The 16339-nt window shown below is 36.2% G+C and overlaps 4 protein-coding genes across 5 annotated transcripts; 1 reads left to right on the top strand and 3 right to left on the bottom strand.

Moving 5' to 3' along the window:
• LOC111781560 (CBL-interacting protein kinase 2) lies at positions 1-2992 on the bottom strand. Of its 2 annotated transcripts, none has more exons than XM_023662227.2 (2): positions 2840-2992; positions 1-1821 (listed from the first exon to the last, which is right to left on the bottom strand). In XM_023662227.2, exon 2 carries the CDS (start codon positions 1508-1510, stop codon positions 146-148), a length of 1365 nt encoding a protein of 454 aa, XP_023517995.2. In that variant the 5' UTR covers positions 1511-1821; positions 2840-2992; the 3' UTR covers positions 1-145. The 2 variants fall into 2 exon arrangements, with proteins under 2 accessions (XP_023517995.2, XP_086976236.1); XM_087120110.1 differs by lacking the exon at positions 2840-2992 and adding an exon at positions 2520-2814.
• Positions 2993-4322: 1330 nt separating this feature from the next.
• On the bottom strand, positions 4323-7517 carry LOC111781936 (uncharacterized). Its single transcript, XM_023662678.2, has 6 exons — positions 7372-7517; positions 6842-6935; positions 6167-6363; positions 5816-6013; positions 5157-5216; positions 4323-4774 (listed from the first exon to the last, which is right to left on the bottom strand). The coding sequence occupies exons 2-6, from the start codon at positions 6921-6923 to the stop codon at positions 4610-4612; spliced, it is 702 nt and encodes a 233-aa protein (XP_023518446.2). The 5' UTR covers positions 6924-6935; positions 7372-7517; the 3' UTR covers positions 4323-4609.
• A 1274-nt stretch (positions 7518-8791) lies between these two features.
• On the bottom strand, positions 8792-12402 carry LOC111781133 (WEB family protein At2g38370). Its single transcript, XM_023661578.2, has 3 exons — positions 12228-12402; positions 11805-12125; positions 8792-10587 (listed from the first exon to the last, which is right to left on the bottom strand). Exons 2-3 carry the CDS (start codon positions 11952-11954, stop codon positions 9073-9075), a joined length of 1665 nt encoding a protein of 554 aa, XP_023517346.2. The 5' UTR covers positions 11955-12125; positions 12228-12402; the 3' UTR covers positions 8792-9072.
• Positions 12403-14569: 2167 nt separating this feature from the next.
• LOC111781828 (uncharacterized) lies at positions 14570-15410 on the top strand. The gene has a single exon (XM_023662540.2). It carries the CDS (start codon positions 14589-14591, stop codon positions 15228-15230), a length of 642 nt encoding a protein of 213 aa, XP_023518308.2. The 5' UTR covers positions 14570-14588; the 3' UTR covers positions 15231-15410.
• Positions 15411-16339: the final 929 nt, after the last annotated feature.

Here is a 16339-nt window from a genome sequence, read left to right as displayed (position 1 = left end):
TAACTTCAACAGAAAATGGATTCATACTTAGCTGTTGTTAACATCAACGATTAAGCAAAACCCATAACTACAAAATGGTCTATAATAAGCTAACCATGATATAATAATAACACACAATAGATAAAACTGGAATATGTATATTACCTCAAAGACACTGTTGTAGCACTTCTTGTTCTTGCTGTTGCTGCTCGCCTTGCCAGGTCCATACAATATCCTTCAGAGCAGGTCTGATATCCTCTTTCATGATCTTATGATATTCCACAGTATCTCCGTTCGATTTCTTCATTTCGACTACATGGAATGATGGGGCAACCTCAAAAATCTCGGCGTCGATGCATACGGGTCCTTTTCGACCTTCCTTACACCCTTCGATCTTCAATACGCCTCTGTCTTTCTTCATTATTTTCACTTTCATGCACTTTGCGAGATCTTGCAGTTTTGAGATGATGGTGGACGCAGGCTTGTTTGATGTGAATCTTACTTCTTTCTTTTGATCAGTAGTCTCCTCGAACAAACCTGTCAAATCAAAACCTGCTGACAAGGAGATAATGTCAAAGGCATTCAAATTCGATGGCTTTTCCACTAATTGCTTCAGCTCTCTAACAGAATCTCTATCGTCCGTTGAAGACCCGAAAACTGCATCGACTTCTGAAGGATCGACTTCTTTCACTTCTTCTGCATTAATTCGGGGTTTCACATCCAACCCCCTCCTTGACCAAGAACTTCCCATTATTTTGGCAATAGATATCCTAGTATTTGGGTTAGGATCCAAAATCTTCGACAATAGCCTGCGCGCCTCTGGTGTAAACCAGTTGGGGAATTTAAATTCTCCTTTTCCGATCTTCTTATACATTTCCATTAGATTTGAATCATGAAATGGGAGATAACCAGCCAGTAGAACGAATAAGATCACTCCGCATGACCAAATATCAGCTTTGCATCCATCATAACCTCTCCTGTTAATGACTTCTGGAGCAACGTAAGCAGGTGTTCCACAGGTAGTATGGAGCAACCCATCTTGGCATTTAGATTCAACAAGAGCACTCAACCCAAAATCGGAAACCTTCAGATTACCATGTTCATCCAGTAGTAAATTTTCTGGTTTCAAATCTCGATGCCATACGCCTCTACTGTGGCAATAATCGATAGCACTGATCAGCTGCCAAAAGAATTTCCGTGCAGCACCTTCTTTAAGCTTCCCTTTGGATACCTTATTGAATAGCTCACCGCCTTTGACATATTCCATGACAAAGTAAATTTTAGTTTTGCTTGCCATAACCTCATAAAGTTCAACTACGTTCGGATGCTTAACTATTCTCATGACAGAGATCTCCCTCTTGATTTGATCAATCATCCCAACCTTCGAGATCTTCTCTTTGTCAATAACTTTAATAGCCACACACAAGCCAGTTTTAATGTCTCTGGCATAGTAAACCTTGGCAAAGGTTCCCTGCCCCAACAGCCTTCCTAATTCATAACGTTGCATCAAGATAGCCCCTTTCTTCTCCATGACAAATCTACTACCGCAGAAAAAAAATAGTCACAGCAACGGCCGCTGGACGGAATAATGAACTGCTAATATTTAAACACAAAACTCAACCATCTTCATTATCACTGTGCTTCGAGTATATATGTTCTTTTGCATTGCAAGCTGCAGTGGGTATTGGGCATCCCAATCTGTATGGTTGACGAATTAAATAACCAATTTCATGAAGTACGCAACAGGGCATCCTCGATGGATAAATGACCCCATCAACCTCAGAGAAGAAAGCCTTGACTTGCATGCACATGTTTCAGCATTCCCAGGTTCCTTTAATCAAACTACAGAACATGAAGCAAGTCAGAAAGAATTCCCCTTACAGGCTAAAATTAAAAAATGAGAATAGCAGACACTTCATTGAACATTTTAAGGATTATATTAGATATCTAATCGACATGGATATAACTGATCGCAAAGTTCAAGATAATCATGTAGAGTAAGACTGAAGAAGTCATCCAATTCCATATATTACAGTTAGTACATCTAAAGAACAGAGAGAAGCTTCTTAGAGTTCAATAATTGTAAGATAAAAGCTTTTTACTTTCACTCGCAATAGTTGCAAATATCACGGCTCATGACACAAACTAAACAATAAAGCCAACTCTTAGCAATTAGAGCGAAATACAGAAAAAAAAAATTGTGATTAGAAGCAAGCCGATGATGATATTAACCTAAAAAAATCTCGTCATTCAGAATTGAAGCTACACGGTCAATTTTTTTTTTCTCCAACTAATGATGGACAAAAAAAATGGACAAATTTCGGTAGAAACGAATCTCGGTAACAAAACAGGAATAGAAACATACACGACAAGAACAAGAAATATAAATGCCGATTCATAACTTCATCGTTACACACCGTTAATCAGAGTTTATCGTGTAGAAACAAAATTGACAGGGAGTAAACCGACAACGAAATCATATAATTACAGTGGTTCAAAAAATAAAAGAGGAAAAGGAAAAGGAAATTTCAATCGCTTACCAAGAAATTAAAGAGTCTCACTTCCTCCCTCACTCGATTAATCTCACAGAGTTACTTAAACAAATCTCTCTTCTACCTCTCTAGAGACCAATCGAGATCGAGACACAGAGAGGCAAATCAAGAAAATACAAAGCCTCTCATTCTACTAAACCAAACAGAATCGAACACAAACAAGAAATAGAAGTATCGATTCATAACCTCATCGTAACAAACCACAAATCAGAGTTAAATGCCTAGAAACAAAATTCACAAAGAGAAAATGGACAATAAAATCATCTAAGAGCGTAAAAAGAAATGAACATGAATTTTCAATGGCTTACCAGGAACCTGAAGAGGAATTGCGAAGAAACTGATGAAATTAGCTGTCAAAGAGCAAGAAGACTGAGAATGTACGCACGCTTCGATTTGGCCGCCTGATTTCCCCATTTTAATGAAAGATACCATAACGGCCGTATATCATTACGAAAATACCAAAATACCCTCCGACCTTCTTCAAATTACATATTCTGCTATGTCGTTCATTATTTGAATTGTGAGGCGGTGATATTAAGAAATAATAATATTCATAATTAAAAAATAATAATAAATAAGCTAAATTATATATTATTTGAATAAAAATAAAAATTACTGACATAAATCTTCTTTTTTATACTAGAGGAAAAGTCGTAGTTTTTTTTCTATATTTTAATAATTCAATAAAATATTAATTGAAGCATCTAAACACTCAAAAAATTATAATAAAATAATTTTAAACTTTTTTTAAAAAAATCAAAATGAAAAATATAGCATTTGTAAAAGCTTTAATTATTAAATATATTAAAAATAAATAATTGTATATTAAATAGTTAGTATTCTATCTTTTTCATCTAATTAAAGACGTACAATCACGTGGCCAACATTTTTTACAATTTATTTCTTAAAAATAAAAATAAATAAACTTGTTTTTCTTTTTTTTATTCACAAAATGAATTAAGACTTGGGGTGAAGCAAGCGGGGGGGGGGGGGGGGGGGAGGACACGTGTTTCGATTTTAACGGTGAATTGTACTCGCTTGAACAATCACTGTCTGTGACCTAATTATCTGACCTGCACCAATCAGCGAATGACAAGTAGGACTGTTGAGCATTCGGTAACAGACACTGCCACAGTTCCATTCCAGCCACACACGTTCTCTCTGGTTTCGGATTTCTCTGCGTTCAATCCCTTGGATTCTACTCTGTTTTTCTTTTGTCGTTTTGTATTACTGAATTTACTTAAATAGCCTTTGTGGGAAGGCCGCTTGGTTTGTTTACCCAATGAATGCGTGGACCAAATTATACTTTTTCTTTATATAGCTGATTAAACTGAAAAAAAATAAAAATAATTGTTGTTATTAGTGCTATGTTTGTTGTCATTAGTATTATGGGAGTAAAAACTCGTATGATGCTATTGGCACTTGCTAGATTAGTATTACGAATTTCTCTTTAGTAGACATGTTTCAAAATCGTGAGGCTAACGGCTATACGTAACAGGATAAAACAGACAATATCTACTAACGGTGGGTCAAAGTTATTACAAATAGTATCAGAATCAAGTTATCGGAGGACAGTGCGAGGCACTGGTCGGAGTAGGGCTATACCCTCCCTACAGTAGACGCGTTTAAAACCGTGAGGCTAACAATGATACGTAACGAACCAAAATGGACAATATCTACTAGCAATGAGATTTGGCTGTTACAAATCATTGACCTTCGAGAGGGTAACGAGATTAGGACTCTTCAGAACTCGAGGACTTGAGGTTAAAAGCAAAAGAACATAAGCGCCAATTCAAGCAAAGCATCATCAACAATTCAAATTGAATAGATACAGCAGACTGAAATGGACAATTCCAAGTTCCTTAATACTAACAATCGGCTCGAAATAGCAATAGCCAATGACATATATATCCACATATCAATGTAAATCATGTACATTACACAGACCATCCACGGACAAGGATTGTTATCATATTAGATTCATAAACAGACAGAGAAAGGCAAGGAAGATGTAATTTTCTTACCCATTTTCATTCAGACACGACGTGTAGATCCCTCCGTCGTGATTGTGTGCGCATTCAAGCGTAGGCGAGCGAAGACACAGTTCCAACAGATGATGTGGTGTTGTCACCACCAGCTACTGCTGGACAAGCATGTATAGCTTTGCAAATATTTGTTTGTTCTAGAACTTTCTCCGAATTGGCAAGGATCAGAGGCCCATATTCAAACACTAATTTCTTGCACTGCTCATGATGGAAAATGTCACGATATCAGAATAACATATTGAACACCGCCCAAAAGATTACTGAGGGCGGTCATTAACTTAATGTAAGGCGCTAGTCTAAAGCAACATAAGAGAAGAAGTTGGCAGAAAACAGTCACCCAAGACTGGATATTATAGAAAGGATAGATCACTTGGTCAACCTCAGCTAGTTACATTTTGGATATATTAAGGTGAAAGAGAGACTAATTGTTTTAGACAGACTTCAGGAATTGAAAGAAATAAAGATGGAAGAATCGACACGAGGACATGAATCATATTTTCTTTTCGCTATTCACGAACAACGAAATCAGAAAATATGTGGACAGGTAACTAAAAGCATTGATATCCAAGTTTTTTCGTACCTGTTTCACACGATACCCCAAGGAGTCACACATATTCAGAAGCGTCTGGAGTATCTCTATCTGATACACACAAAGAAAATAAGCCATATGCTCAGAAGGAAGGTTCAATACACGTCCACATTAAATGATAAAGTTTATTTCATATTCAAGAGAATGCGATAAGTTCACGAACATAAGAATTTTCTATGAAACTACCATCCTCGAGACCTCGAGAGAGATATACGTGTTTCTTAACAACTATAGAATTTGTGGTAAGTTTTGACACTATCAAAAAATACATATACGTATTCCTGCGACCTTCCAATCAACAGATATTCACAAAATAGTCATCCTGACAAAAGATCTGGCTGATGGCAAAGGATTGCACCAAAATTATCCTGTTTCACCATTCTCGAACTCTTAATCATTCCATTTCATACTGACCATACTATATTTCTTATGATATCATCTCATGCATCTTAGTTTTCAGATTTCTCCTACTTGCACGAATTTTGTTAATTCACCCACCCTAATCCATATTACAATTATTATTTACAATTTGCAGATCATCTCCATCTATATAGCTTTTCCCTATCTATGTAAATTTTATTTCCTCAATATAATTGTTCCATAGTTAGAAATTCCTGATAAGCATAACTAGCAGAGTGTGTAATATGAACCTGTGTGTCGGGATCTTTCAACTTATCCAATATTTTTGAAATAGTCTCTTGACAGAATCCACAGCTATTATCCTGAATCTGCGAGGAGATTATAGTAACTTGCTCACAGATGCGGGCTGATTGGCAGATGCTAGAAGGCTCAATTGAGGAAATCTCTGAGAAGAAGAGAGGAACATAGTTGTCCACCAAACTGACGCACTGAAAGTTGAAACAAAGATAAACATAATATTAACAACAGCAAGGTCTATAGTTATTTTCCTTCATTTCAGACAGTTACATATTGTTTCAAAAGCACACTCCTACAGATTCATGAAATAAAAAAGTTGTATAGGGACACTTAAGCTGTCATACCTCCTCCTTGAACACGCCCAATACAGCGCACGTTTGCTGGAGAATACCAGTGATCTCATTTTGGGTATTGTTATCTGCAAGGTATTCAACTGCCTGACTGACCAAGCTCTCACAAAGTTTACATATCTTGGGATTGCTGGAAGCTTCAGATGAAGCCTCCACGTCCTTCTCTAGCTTCAGGTAGCTTAACTCGTGATCTGAGAAGGCAGAAATTGTAACTTCTCTGATGAGATAAAATATCATTCAAATCAGAAGATTGAATGCCTTTTCAAAAATAAATAAAAATCATCTTCACACAACACTTGTATTTGTTGGAAGATTTAAAGACAAGTAATAGGGAAAGGACCGAAAATCAGGATACATAATCAGAACCATTGAATCTCTAACTTTTCAACCATTTTTCAATTTCATCTTTAATGTATTTATTTTTCTTCAATCAAATAGGGTTACGATCCATCAGACATCGTAACAAAAATATCCTTCATTTTCCTTATGTTGCACAACAATTTTCTTTTAAGAATTAGTGACGATGAGGACTTGATGCGATGAAATTGAAGTTTCTAAAAGATTAGAGCCGAAACTGAAGCAAGACACTTACGTCAATTCTAAACAACAACCAGAAACGTTGAACAAATTGCAAATTTGGTAGGAAGAAGGTAAGCAATAAAGAATTACCAGATGATGCCAATTTTCTAGCATCACAATCCCAAGCAGCACACACTACAAGAAGGAAAACAAGTCCAAATCTCAAATCCATTGCACCTGATGCCTGTAAAAGACAACGAAAAATCAACCGAGAAATGGAAGGGGGAAACGTATTATAACTACACGGCGATCTTTTTTAAGTCAACGTTTATCGATTCACTTAAGAATTTTAATCCAACCACAGCATGGACTCAATCAACGAACAACGAGGATAAAAACTACAAGATATTTGCGTATTACAGACGTCATTGAAATAAGAACAGATCACAAATAGAACAAACAACAGAGGAAAAATTGAAGAGAAGCAAAGAAGGTAAGGATCGAAAAGAACCCTAGAACATCAATTTGGCAACGAAGAAAACGAAGGAAAAAGATAACGATTCTCGGAAAATTGAACCATGGATGATCGTTAATTCTTCTTCCCGCGGTTTCTCAGCACGCAGGATTAAGAATTGAGGATTGGAAACAGAATCGAATTCAGATTGCAGAGAAATACAGACCTTCGATGAGAGGCTCAGACAGCCAGGCTCTGGTTCCGTTCTTCGGAGGGCGTACGAAAGAGAAGATGGAACTTGTTCGTGTCCTATTGGGTTGGAACTTAAATATTAATTAAATGGAATTTTTTCAATGCTTATCCATAAATTTTGGAGTTATTAATTATTATCAATTTTCACCTTAATTTTCCTCCACTAATTTTGGTTAAAACTTTTAATAATCCACAAATTAATTAGGGAATTATTTTAATAAAAACTCTCAAATTATAACAATTTTTTAATATTAATTTCATTTTTTTTCTTTAAAATCTTATCAGTTATTTATAATTTATAAAGTAATTTTATCAATTTTGTTTTAATTTTTAACTTTTTAAAATTATTTTATGATGGATGAATTTATGAAAATGTTTGAATTCTCACCCAAATTTCAAAAACAAAAGTGAAGTATTATTTATAATCTTAATTTGAAAAAATGATTATTTTAATTAAATTTAGTGAATTAAATATATTCGGAATATTCGTTAAGAAATTTTGGTTTTTAAAAACTAAAAAATTAAAGAGATTTGATGAAATATTAATAAATATAATATTTCATGTTACACGCTCATCTCATTTTTCTTTATGTATAATTTAAAAAAATTAAGGATATACGAAAAGATTGATATATTTTTTTAAGGTTCAATCATAATTTCTTATCTTAGACGGTGCAAATATGGAAGTGGGTATTCACGTCATTCCTCAACGATAGATATATTTAATTCTTTAACCAATTGAACTTTGTTCATACGAGCAATAATGTAAAGACATATACCTTCGACCTAATTTAAGGTTCAAATTCTCGATCGTCCCATGTTCTTGAATCTCTCAAAAATAGAAAATAAAACTTTACTTTTGCATATTTGGTTCGAGATGTCCCTCTCCATTTAAAACTGACACGAGTCAGCAAAGCCTTTCATTTGTTGAGAGCAAGTTATGTCTTTTACTCTACTCAACACAATCTAATGCTATTTGAGGCAATTGATGGTTGCCACAATGGAGAAACCTTCCACAATAACTCCTTCAAATGAAAGGATAAGCCTTAGGGGCATCAAAGATTCTATTTTTTGAGATGATAATCATTTTTTCTCCGCTTGTATAATGTTCGTAAACCTAAATTCAATCTTAACATAGTTAAAAGGGTTAGAACTATAAAGGCTAGAAACGGTTACGAGTTGGAGCAAGGACGGAGAAGATTTGTCCATCTCTGTCTCCGCCTCTTATTTCAAACTCATCCTTACAAGATTCTCCATTTATTTTTAAGGCGATCAAAGTCGAAATTTTCCACAGAAAATTCATGAGGATTAGGCTCTGAGTTATTATATATGTGAGGCGAGACGAGCCAAGACAGGGCAGGTATCCCCATCCCTGGCCCATTTAACTTACCGGAAAAAAAAAACCCTCTTGAATCCTTCCTCATCCTCTGTTTAAACAGAGTTTTGCACTCTATTCGAGGCATAGTTTGAATCCTGCGAATTAAATAGACATCTCGTCATTGCAGATGCGCGCAGACAAAATGTATAAGGCAAAGCTAATCTAGAAACTACGAACATCGTCCTAAAGTAAAGATTCTAACAAGGGGAGGGAAGATACAAAAGAAAGCACTAAGAAGCCAGCCTATAATATGAATGATAAAGAGATCAAAGTTAAAGCTAAGCTAACAGTAACAGGTTATTTCCTAAACACTGCAGGTTTCTTCTTCTTCTTCTTGTTTCGTTTCGCCAACAGCAGAGTAAACCGAGCGAATCCCGACTTCTTTCTTCTTCCAAAAGTCAGCTTCTGGCTACCATCTTTTTCAGCCATCTTTATAAAGGATACCTCATCATTTTGTTTGCTGAGCATCTGACCAAGTGACATCTTTCTTCCAACCGAGCTTTTCTCCGGTAGCGTGACCGATTCAAATTGTTCCGGAGGTAGTAGCTTCCTGCTTAGTATCTGCCCTATCGAAAGGGTTGGCTTCAAAACAGGCGTTGGTCCATCACTGACCATATTCACTCCATTTATGTCAAGTAGCCGAGAATCCTTTTTATAGTGAGAAGTGCAAGGATTCTTAAACTTGGTAGAGCTTTGAATGGTACGCCTGTTACGGTCGTGCTCCGACCTCCATTTGCAAAGCGCTTCTTCGACTGCTAGCTTTCCCTGATTTGCAGCATCCACCCTGCTCAGAGCTGCTTCCAATGCCCGTTTACTTGTTTCGAGTTCTTCAGAAGCATTCTCTGCCTGATTCAAGATCTCCATTTTTAACGTGTTTGCAGCATCAACTTGTTGCATGATGTCGATAACTCTCTTCGTACATCGTTCTTTAGCTTCACAAGCTTTACGAGTAAGAGTAGAATATTCCTCCGACGAAAGTGTTACACTTTCACTGCCATGAATTTGTGAAACATCACTAGATGCATTCTTATGCTTTGTCAAAATCATGATCTCAGATAGAGCAATAGCTTCTGCTGCTCGAGCAGCTACCTTCATTTTTCTGGCAGCAACCAATTTGACTTGAGCTGTTCTTAGCACGGCCTTGTTCTGTTCAATCTCGGATTCTCTTCTTGAAACTTCCAGTCCAATCGCTTCCCTCGTTTTCTTGAACTTTTCTGCCTCATAACTTAATTGTTGCAGCTCCTTGGACATCTCTAAAGGGTTATCTGGAAAACCTTTGGCCTCAGCATCTTTTACCATTTGTAACTTCAGTTTTGTTTGGTTTAGCTCTTCCTCGAGCGCCGATATATTAGACGAATTCTGGGCTAACCTCTCTCGAGTTTTCTCAAGTCCAGTTCTTTCTTTCTCTAGTTTCCTGTTAAAAGATTCAACAGAAGCTCGTATATCAGCAATATCGCTCGTGGTCCTGGTAAGATTTAACTTCGCCTGTTCCAGTTCCTTAAGAATTACACCAGGTGCTGGAGGGGAGATTTGCACATTCCGACCTCGGCTGTCGAGATTCATGTGGTTTTCCTTATCTGCTTCTTTAGGAGAAGCTGCATTCATATCATCTCTCTTCGTTTCCCGAATCATGCTGACTTCAGCTGTTTCTTTCTGCAGCTTAAATTTCAAATCTTCTACATTCCTCCTGTTTGCTTCCAGTTCTTTTAAGACCTCCAGGATCTTCCTTTCCTTGACAATCAATTCACTCTCCATGTCCATTGCCTTCTTTTCAAGTATTGCAACGTCAACCTCGATCGCGTTCTTATCATGCTAATGATGAGGAAAAGATTAAAAAAAGAAAGGACATAAGAGGTCAGAGGACATGGCACAAACTTAATTCTCAAATTAGTCTGCACTGGATGTCGAGGTAGGGCTACCTTGAAAATTTTCAAAGCCTCTCCCCAATAGTTTTGAAAAAAGTAGAGAGAATATAAACCAATTTGACATTAGTTATTTTCAGGAAAGAGAGTCACTAATGAATATCCAAAATTTCTGATCGTTTACTATATTAGCTGCTATTCTACAAGGTCACAATCGCACTCTTGTGGCAACGGGACATCAATGGTGTGACACTTGTTCTAACCCGGCAAACAAGTCAGCCATATGGAAACCGTAAGTCATGGACAATTCAGACATACGATCAAGTCTCTAAAACCAAATAAAATAACCACAACCTTGATAGTATATAACCCAGGTAGGAAGGATTAACGGCTAGTCACTGTTGAGGATTGTTGGGAAGGAGTCCCACATTTGCTAATTTAGAGGATGATCATGGGTTTATAAGCAAGGAACACTATCTCCATTGGTATGAGGCCTTTTGGGAAAACCAAAAGCAAAACCATGAGAGCTTAGGTTCAAAGTGGACAATATCGTACCGTTCTGGAGGTCGTGATTCCTAACAGTCACATCTCCTAAAGTATATTTTGGGGCATTTCTGTCCTGGTGGGTGTAAACATGATTTTGGTGAATAGTCATACACCCCGTATCGAGTACAGGAATGGTTAAAGACCTAAGTATACATGAAATCAAGTAAAAGAGGTTTGGAATGAGCATGCGGCCATGGACACCACGTCCTAGACAAACATGACCAAAGGATTTGACATGTAGCCACAGGCAACACGCCTCAGATAGACTATGATACAAAGCATGTCAAGAGCCAATGACAAATTGACTATATCTCGATCATTTGAAATGGAAAACAACTAAAACTTGAAATCAGACCTCTAGTTTTATCTTATCTACAAACTGGCCAATATGCATCTAAACATCTCAGATTAGTACCTCCAAAAGACAATAAAAACAAACCAACTACAAGAAAACAAGAACATTCCTTACGTATAAGGACACCAAAATCTGCAGAGATAATTATAAAACAATCTGCAATTATCGAAATCGTCCATTTAACTAGAATCTGAAAATTCTAAAATAAACAATCCACATTCAACAAAAGAGAGCGAGAGAAAGAGAGAAGGGTGGGCGGAAAGAACCTCAGGTTCAGATAGATGGCTGTGACTGTGACCATTACTGTTGGAGAGTTTCCAAAAGCCGCTTCCGCCAAACCTACTGACAGCCTCTTTCACCGACTCGAACGGCGCCGAAGTATCAATCTCCGCCCTGACGCCACCGCGCTTCTCCATATAAAGAAATTAGCAGCCGCTAACGAAAACTATTCGGTATTCTTTGAAAGGCTCCTAAAGGCCGCCTCCACCGGCTGTCCTCATTTCACTCACCGAACCGACAACCTCACGGCTCTCAAATCTCCATCACCAAATGAAACTCGGACTCCGAGTTTTTTCTCGTTGCATAAACTACCAGAACGGAAACATGCGACATTTTAGGGATTAAGTAAAAAATTTAAAAAAACGAACAAGAACTTACGAAGGAAAATTGAAACTCCATTAAAAGCAGACCTCGAAACTCTTCTTTCTTTGAGAAAAATTAGAGGAATCAATGGAGGTTGATGAATGGCAGAGGAACAACAATGGTGTCTAGTCTGGGTTTTTGGAGAAGATGGAAGCGAGAGCAGGAACAGAAGAAGGTACAGGGAAGAAAGCTCTTCGGTGCAGCGAGAGAGGGAAAATGAAATGGTCGATCTTTTTTGTAATTACAAATTTGGTCCAATAAATAGAATTTAGGGTATCTGATTTAATTATAATTAATTCCGAGATTTTTTCATAAATTCCAACCTTTTTATTTATTTATTTTAGGTTAAAATAATAAAACACATTTATTATTCATAAATTTTTAAAAATTCCAATAATAATTTTAATTTTTAAAAAAAAATTACAAATATTTTTACCATTAAATTTAATTTCCATTTCCGGACATTAATTCAGATTTTTATTTCTTGTTGTCGGGTAAATCATTCATTTCCATTGTTGATTACATACGAACATACGAATATATGTATCTATATGCCCTAAAGCCTTAACCCGTGAGCGTTGGACAATCAACGTTAAATTTACAGAGAAAAAATGGTTCAATGAAGTTGTGTCATTACCTACCGAAATTTTATGAAACAATTTCAAAATATTCCAGCTTCTTGCTAAATTAGCTCGGTTTGAAGCGTCTCATACAACTCTTTTGATTATCTTCAATCTCGAGTTTTATCGTGAATTAACAAATTTTCATATATACCCAAATATAAAATAATTTTAAAATATTGGTCAATTTCATAAAAACCATATTGCCACACCAATTTTAAAAATATTTATAAAAATATTTTTTACATTTTTTAAAAATGTAAAATTGAGTTTCCATTGTGATCCATTCAGAGCCCAATATGGCCCAGTTTATATCATGGAAGCTAGTGGGCCTATAGAAAAAAACTACTCGGCCCACTTTCAAAATATCTAGATTCCTTTAGATCTTGTCGGGAATTTTTTCCTCCATAATTCATAAAATCAGTATTTTTAAAAAATAAATATTAATTAAAGAATATATGTATTAAATAGTTATGAAACTAATTCTAAAAAATAGGGTCATAATAGACCACCATTTAGCTACATTGTGGCCCGTGTACACGAGTACCTGATTGGGGTACTACCTTAAAAAACACTCGATTCATATCAATGATTGGGTTCATATCGTCTATCGAGCACCCCTGAATCATTGGTCTTATAAAAGTTAGCTCATCTTAACTTATCACATTGATTGAGTTCATCTAGGTTCAGATAATCCACCTATATGAACTCAATCACAACTCTCTAGTAGTTCTCGATAGTCATAGTCATTTGGGATTGACCCTTATGTCTTCTAACTATCTTGATATTATGTGATATGTAACAGCCCAAGTCCATCGCTGGCAGATATTGTCATCTTTGGACCTTCCATTTCAAACTTCCCCTCAAAGTTTTTAAAAATTGTCTTCCCTCTCTAACCTGTGGGATCTCACAACCCACCTCCCTTGAGGACCAGCGTCCTCGCCGGCACACCGCTCTGTGTCTGCCTCTGATGCCATTTGTAACCATCCAAGTCCACCACTAGTAGATATTGTTCTTTTTAGGCTTTCCCTTTTCAAATTACCCCACAAGATTTTTAAAATGCATCTACTAGGGAGAGATTTTCACACTCTTATAAAGAATGTTTCATTCCCCTCTCCAACCGATGTGAGATCTCACAATTCACCTCCCTTGGGGGCACAAAGTCCTCGCTGGCACACTACCCAGTGTCTGACTCTGGTACCATTTGTAATACCTCAAGCCCACTGCTAACATATATGGTTCTCTATGGGCTTTTCCTTTCAAGCTTCCCCTAAAAGTTTTCAAAACAAATCTTGTAACGGCCAAGATTCGTCGCTAGTAGATATTGTCTTTTTTGGACTTTATCTTTCGGGCTTCCCCTCAACGTGGAATTGTGATGTCCCACATTGGTTGGGGAGGAGGAACAAACCACCATTTATCTCCTAGCTGTGGAGAAGCCCAAAGAGGACAATATCTCCTGTCATCTCCAGACAGTTGGGAATCTTCAAAAAAAAACTTTTATCCCCTTTTAAAAATGAATTAAAATATTTTAACGAACATGAACATAATTCAATTAATTTAAATATATAGATGTAAGATTTTCTATCCCATAATAAAATAATAATCCTAATGATTAATATTACACTAATAATTTTCAAATATTAAGAATAATCCAATAAATAAATAAATAAATAAAGCCCATAATTTACAGCCTAAAATTATTCAAATTATAATTATTTATTTAAAGTAATCCAAAAAAGAAAAAACCCTTTTTCCAAGGGGGGACAAAGGCCGTGCAGAGGCGCATTTATGAACAGTTTCAGGGACCCTAATCAATGGCCTTCGCACAGAGAGAGAGAGAGAGAGAGAGAGAGAGAGAGAGAGAGAGATTCGACGAACAATCAGAGATCGCAAATTCAGAGATTCCGTGTTCAGAAACTTACAATTATGCTCTGCGAAACCTCCGATAATCTCCACCAATCGCTTCAGATCAAGCACAACGACAAATTCTTCTCCAAGCTTCTAACCAGAGAAAGTTCCAGAGCCGATTACTCTTCCAGAGTCTACTATGCCGGATTGGCCGGCGCTGTTCCCTTCGGTTGGGAGTCTCAGCCAGGTACGCCTATTCACCGATTTTCCGATGACCTAACTCCTCCTCTCACTCCTCCTCCCTCTTACTTTTCCGATTCTGTTAAGAAACCGCCGAAGAAGCGATCCAAATCGCTCTCGCTTTTCCACATCTTCTTTAATCCGAAGAGGAAAATCGACGATCTGTTGTCGCCGCCATTTTCCAAATCGGCGTCATTGCCGTCTTCCGGATCGATGTTCGACTCGTCCGCCGGACGCCGTTTGGCGCGACGGTTACCGAGCGGAATCTCGCATTCGAAGGAGAAAGCGGCGGCGGCTGCGGCGGCCACCGGTTCGGTACTTTGTTTCGGCATCGGCAGATAATTGGCCGCTGTGGCTGTGAGATTGATAATCTTCATAGTTTCTGAATCGGAATCGGAATCGGAGAAGAAAGCTTTAGAATCATGGTTCTGTTCATTTGAAATAATTAAATTTGTAAAAAAAATTAATAATAATAATTAAACCTAAAGCATGTTTATGCTAGTTTAGCTATGCAATTTAATACATCTATATTCCTTGTCGCATTAAAACTCTTTTTTAGGAATAATTACCATTTTTTTTTTCATTGTTTCTATAAATCTAATTTTACCATTATAATTATATATAATATAAATAAAGCTTTTAATTTTTTATCTATTAATTTCCTAAATTTAAAAAACCATTTAAAAAATTAAAATCTATTAAACACAAAATTTAAAATTTTATTGGATATAAATTTAAAAGTTTAGCATTAAAAATTTATTAGTTATTAGTTAGGAGGATGTAATAGTCTCTGATACAAAAACATTAATTATCATTTCAAAGTATGTTTTGTAATTATTGAACTTTTTTTTTTTTTTTTATCTCAAATTGATTTATCAAAAGTATTACAAAAACCGAACATCAAAAATAAAAATTTAGGGACAAAAACACCCTCTAGATTGGGCTACTGATCAAGAGCACGGGTGTGAAAATATAAGGTTAAATTCTATAAGATAAGGTGATTATTGATAAATCTCAATTATAAATATACGAATTAACAATAAATTCTTGAAAACTTTGATTTATTTAAAAACTAAAATAAAATTTATTAAGAGGTAAGGGTCGAAGAATATAATTGAAATCTATCGTAAAATTTGGTCGTGTAGTTGACATGTAATAATTGAGTCGGGTCAATTTGATAGATATAAAACCGGGAAAAGGAAACAAACTTGTGATGTAGTAAGATTTTAGTACCCATTTGGTGCCCAACTAAACATTTGCACCCACAGGAAAGGAATGATTCTAATCATAAGAAAGAACAAGAATTTTATCCTTTGCATTTTACTAATATTATTACACAAATAGGTATCTGTTACCATCAACCTATTTAATTTTTCAATTCTGAATTTCCAAATTTTTAAGTATCAAATATTTCACTTTAATACTAACGGTCCAAGTACACGTACACTGAT

This window comes from Cucurbita pepo, chromosome 19, assembly GCF_057944985.1.
Source record: "Cucurbita pepo subsp. pepo isolate OVF chromosome 19, ASM5794498v1, whole genome shotgun sequence".
Lineage (NCBI taxonomy): Eukaryota > Viridiplantae > Streptophyta > Magnoliopsida > Cucurbitales > Cucurbitaceae > Cucurbita > Cucurbita pepo.
The sequence above is the reverse complement of the archived record's forward strand: the minus strand, read 5'-3'. Positions and strand labels throughout refer to the sequence as shown.